General features: G+C 47.6%; 1 protein-coding gene across 1 annotated transcript; it reads right to left on the reverse strand.

Annotated features, from left to right (window-relative positions):
- Positions 1 to 3362: 3362 nt before the first annotated feature.
- Positions 3363 to 4619, reverse strand: LOC106774651. The gene has a single exon (XM_014661694.1). It carries the CDS (start codon positions 4617 to 4619, stop codon positions 3363 to 3365), a length of 1257 nt encoding a protein of 418 aa, XP_014517180.1.
- Between the last annotated feature and the right edge of the window lie 338 nt (positions 4620 to 4957).

Consider the following 4957-nt stretch of genomic DNA (forward strand, 5'->3'; position numbering starts at 1 on the left):
GACCAAGACTCGGTGGGTCTTGATGTATTTGTTGGACCAAGACTCGGTGGGTCTTGATGTGTTTAGACTCGGTCGGTCTAGTGTAATTGGTGGACGTTATAGTCCATGAATGACCAAGACTCGGTGGGTCTTGATGTATTATGACTTTGATAAATAATCTGCAAAATATGTAACTGGAATACTATATTGAAATAATTCTTCAAAGGAAAAATTGTTCAGTAAAGTGCAATGCATAACAAAACATTAACTATAATAAAATTTAAGATGGGTGACGTTCCAAGTATTTGGAACAACTTTGCCATCTAAGTATTCCAGTTGATATGCTCCGTTCTTCAAATCTTTGCTGATTCGGAAAGGTCCTTCCCAATTATCAACCAGCTTGCCGTGTGATTTGTTCTTTCGTGCGTCACCTCGTTTGCGCCAAACAAGATCTCCTTCGTTGAAATGCCGAGGCTTGACCTTGGTATTGTATCGTCTGGTTATCAGTCGCTTCTATGCTTCATTTTTTATCAACGCAATTTCGCGTCGTTCGGGCAGGGTATCAAGGTTCATCCGTAGTTGTTCTTCATTGAGAGTCATATCTTGTATATGCCGTCGAAGGGATGGTTATCCTATTTCGACCGGTAACATGGCATCTGTGTCGTATGTGAGGTTAAACGGGGTTTCACCTGTTGATCCGTGTGGTGTGCACCGGTAGGCCCAAAGTACTTCAGGCAGCTCTTCGACCCATAAGCCTTTAGCTTGTCCCAGACGTTTCTTTAACTCAGAGATGATGACTTTGTTTGTGGCCTCAGCCTGTCCGTTGGTTTGAGGGTGTTCGACAGAACTTGTAACATGTTTGATACCAAGTCCTTTGAGGAAATCTTCTAGCGCACGGTCGATAAATTGCCGACCGTTGTCAGTAATGATCTTTTGTGGTATGCCGAATCGGCAAATTAGGTGCCAGATGAAACTTTGTACTTTCCGGGCACTGATTGTTGCAAAGTCCTCTGCTTCGATCCACTTGGTGAAGTAATCGATTGCCACCAAAAGGTATTTGCATTGTTCTTTTGCGAGCGGTAGGGGTCCAGCTATATCCATCCCCCATTGTGCGAACGACCACGGGGATATAACGGCCATTAATTCAGACGAAGGGATCCGAGTATCATGTCCGTGGGATTGGCAGGAAATGCATTTTTGAACAAACTCCTTGCAATCTTGTTCAATTGTGGGCCAGTAAAAACCTTCTCGTAATATCTTGGCTCTGAGTGTTCTCTTTCCTGAATGAGAGCCGCAAATTCCATGATGTAGTTCTTGCATGACGTACTTGGCTTCTTCGCCGGACAAGCACTTCAACAGAGGCGTAGTGTATCCGCATCGATAAAGATCATCTCCTATGAATGTGAAGCGAGCAATTCGTTTAGAATCAGCCGTACTCACCCGAGCGCCTTGCTCTTGTTGAATCATCAACTGTACTATATCCTGCCGCCAGTCAGTTGTGGGAGGAATAATGCTGGTGGTGCACGTTTCCAAAAGGGGTTGTTCTAGCCTGGTTTTGATTACCGAGGTAAGTTGTGAATTTCCTCGGCTATGTGTTAGCTTGGAGAGTAAATCTGCTCGGGAATTTTGCTCCCTGGGTACATGAATAATTCTGAAAGTGTCGAACACTTTAATAAGGTCGCTTATTTTGTGGTAGTATCGCAACAGACGGTTGTCTTTGACCTGGAAAGTGCCATTAATGTGCCCCACAACCAATTGAGAATCCATTCGGCATTCTAAGTGTTGGATGTCTAGTTCGACCGCTAGGAGTAATCCGCTGATGAGAGCTTCAGACTCTGCCTGATTGTTACTAAGTTGGAACGTGAAGGATATGGCCTGCTCGACAAGAAGACCGTTCGGTCCCTCCAATACTATTTCGGCTCCTGCTCCTCGTTTGTCTGAAGATCCGTCAACGTTCAAATTCCACACGGACAGTTCTGTTGCAGGGGGTAACTCGGCTGCAAAATCTGCCAAATGTTGTCCTTTGATGGAGCCTTGTGGCTCGAAGCGTAGGCCGAATTCGGATAATTCGATGGACCAGGAAACCATCCTTCCGGCTAAGTCCGGTTTCCTGAGGATCCTGGCGACAGGGTGATTGGTTCGGACGACAACTTGATGGCTTTGAAAATATGGGCGAAGCCGCCGGGCCGCAATGAGTAAGGCCAATGCCACTCTCTCCACCTGTGAATATCGTTCCTCGGCTCCCTGCAAGGTTCTGCTAACAAAATAGATGAGTTTAAATACCGGTGTTTCCTGTATGAGGGCGACACTTACCGAATGACCGGACACAGAAAGATATAATTGTAAGTCGAACCCCTCTTCCGGACGGCTAATGATAGGCGGATTGGTCAATATATTTTTTACGACGGAGAAGGCCGCCTCACAGTGATCGTCCCAGTGCCGAGGAACATTCTTGTTCATGTTATTGAGTATCGGCTTGATGTGCTCGGAAAGCCTCGGTATAAACCGTGATAAAGCGGTGAGGCGTCCGACTAGGCATTGGACTTCTTTCAATTTGGTTGGGGTTCTCATTTCCAGGATTGCTCGGCATTTGTCCGGGTTGGCTTCGATTCCACGACTTGTTAGCATGAACCCAAGAAATTTACCTGCTGACACTCCGAAGGTGCATTTGGACGGGTTGAGGTGTAAACCATACCTTTTGAGTTGCTGGAAAACCTCTGTCAGATCTCGTAAGTGCTGCTGATGGGAACAGCTCCGTACGACCATGTCATCCACATAAACCTCCATGCAACGCCCGATTTGATTGTGGAAGATTTTATCCATGAGTCGTTGATAGGTGGCACCTGCATTTTTTAGGCCGAATGGCATTACCTCGTAGCAATAATTAGCTTGCTCGGTGATGAAAGCCGTGTTGTTTCGATCCGGGGCGTACATTGGAATTTGGTTATACCCCGAGTATGCGTCCAAGAAACTGAGGACCATGTGACCGGAGGCGTCGTCCACCAGGCGATCAATGCTGGGGAGGGGATAGTTGTCTTTGGGGCAGGCCTTGTTTAGATCGGTGAAATCTACACACATTCTCCACTGACCGTTTGATTTTTTAACCATGACCACATTTGCCAACCACGTGGTATATGTTATTTCGTGGATGAATCCGGCCGAGATCAACTTGTCAACTTCCTTTTGTACCGCCACCCTTTTTTCAGTGCCGAGCCTTCTCTTCTTCTGAGCAATCGGTCGAGCTTCTCGGAATATGGACAACTTGTGAGTGATGATATCGGGGTGGATGCCGGGCATATCTGAGGCGCTCCATGCAAAGAGGTTGTTGTTGGTTCGTAATAGTGTGGTGAGGTCGTCTTAATTCGTAGGAGTGAGGTCAGCTCCTATGTTAGTAATCTGTTCATCATTTTTCCCAGGACGAACGATTTGATCTCCCCCTGGGGTTGAATCTGGTCGTCTGTGTTGGTCCTTGGGTCTAGGTCGACCAGTATGGTTTCAGGCCTTCTCTCTCTTCTGTATGTCGTGGCTTTTAAGGAGGTTGTGTAACATTGCCGAGCGGTTTTCTGATCTGCTCGAACGGTGCATATTTCACCTTTTCCGGACGGGAACTTCATCGCCAAATGAGGAGTTGATACAATCGCTCCGAAGGCGTTCAGGCATGGACGTCCGAGAAGAGCATTGTATGAAGTATTGGCTTCCACTAACAAGAAGCGCACACGGATTTCTTTGGATTGGTCACCGGTACCCAGGCGGGTCCTCAGGTCGAGGTATCCCCGGGTGTCAACGCGTTCTCCTGCAAAACCGACAATCTGCTCGTGAAAGGGTTTTATGGCCTCCTCTGCCAGGGCCATCTTCTGGAATGTTGTCCAGTATAGAATATTGACAGAACTTCCTTGGTCGATTAGGACTTTGCTCACATCATACTCCGCAATTCGGGCCGTAATGACCATAGGATCATCCTGTTCCGGGTCCGGGGCGTGAAAATCCCTGTCGATAAAGGTGATGTCCGGCATTGACAAAGGGTTCCGGGCTATTGTGTGGACGCTACGCAAGTTCCGCAAGTGTCTCTTGCAAGCCGAAGATGAGGCTCCTCCCCCGGCAAAACCTCCTGAGATGGTGTCAATACGGCCCTTTGGGGTCGTGTCTCGCTTTCTGGATTTGCTTCTCGAACGTTCACGAGGGCGTTCAGGTTTTCGGCGCGAAGGCTCGGGACTTCTCTTGAATTTTCTGGGGGAACGTCCCCGTTGGGGGGAACGTCCCCGTTGGCTTGTCTCTGCTTTAACAAATTCTCGCAGGTACCCCGCACAGACTAATCTTTCTATCTCATCTTTAAGTTCTTGGCAGCCTTCAGTGGAATGTCCTTGGTTATCATGAAACCGACATATCTTGGACGCGTCCGCATCTCTAGGCGTACGCCTTTTGTGAATGGTGATTAGGTTGGCTTGGAAGGCTTTGTCGAACTCCTTTTCCCTTGGAGCAGTAAGGTGTGTATAGTGGTCGTATCGAGGACCGAGCGGGGCTTTTAGTTTTCTTCGAAGGGGCCTTTGATTACGACCCCTGTCACCTGTTCGTCTATCATCACGTTTAGCATCTGTGACCGGAGCTTCGATCTTCTTCCGGTACTGTCGTTGGTCCTCCATTTCGATGAATTTGGTCATTTTTTCTTGTAATTCTTCCATAGTTTTCGGCAATTTGGCATATAAATTTTCTGAGACAAACCCTGGTTTGAGGCAGTTGGGAAGGTTACTGATAATGAACTCATGGGAGACGCCTTTCACTCTCCTGGCAGTCTCGAGTATCTGCGCATGAATGTCCTCAGCGGTTCGTCTCTCCCTTGTTTGAGATTGACGAGTTCGGTAGCGGACACCCTTTCCCTCCGGTTGGCAGAGAATTGCCTCTTGAAAAGCGTGGTGACAGTGTAAAAATTGTCGACAGAGTTTGGAGGAAGAGTATAATACCATTCGAGGGCTTCGTCTTT

Source organism: Vigna radiata, chromosome 10, assembly GCF_000741045.1.
Source record: "Vigna radiata var. radiata cultivar VC1973A chromosome 10, Vradiata_ver6, whole genome shotgun sequence".
Lineage (NCBI taxonomy): Eukaryota > Viridiplantae > Streptophyta > Magnoliopsida > Fabales > Fabaceae > Vigna > Vigna radiata.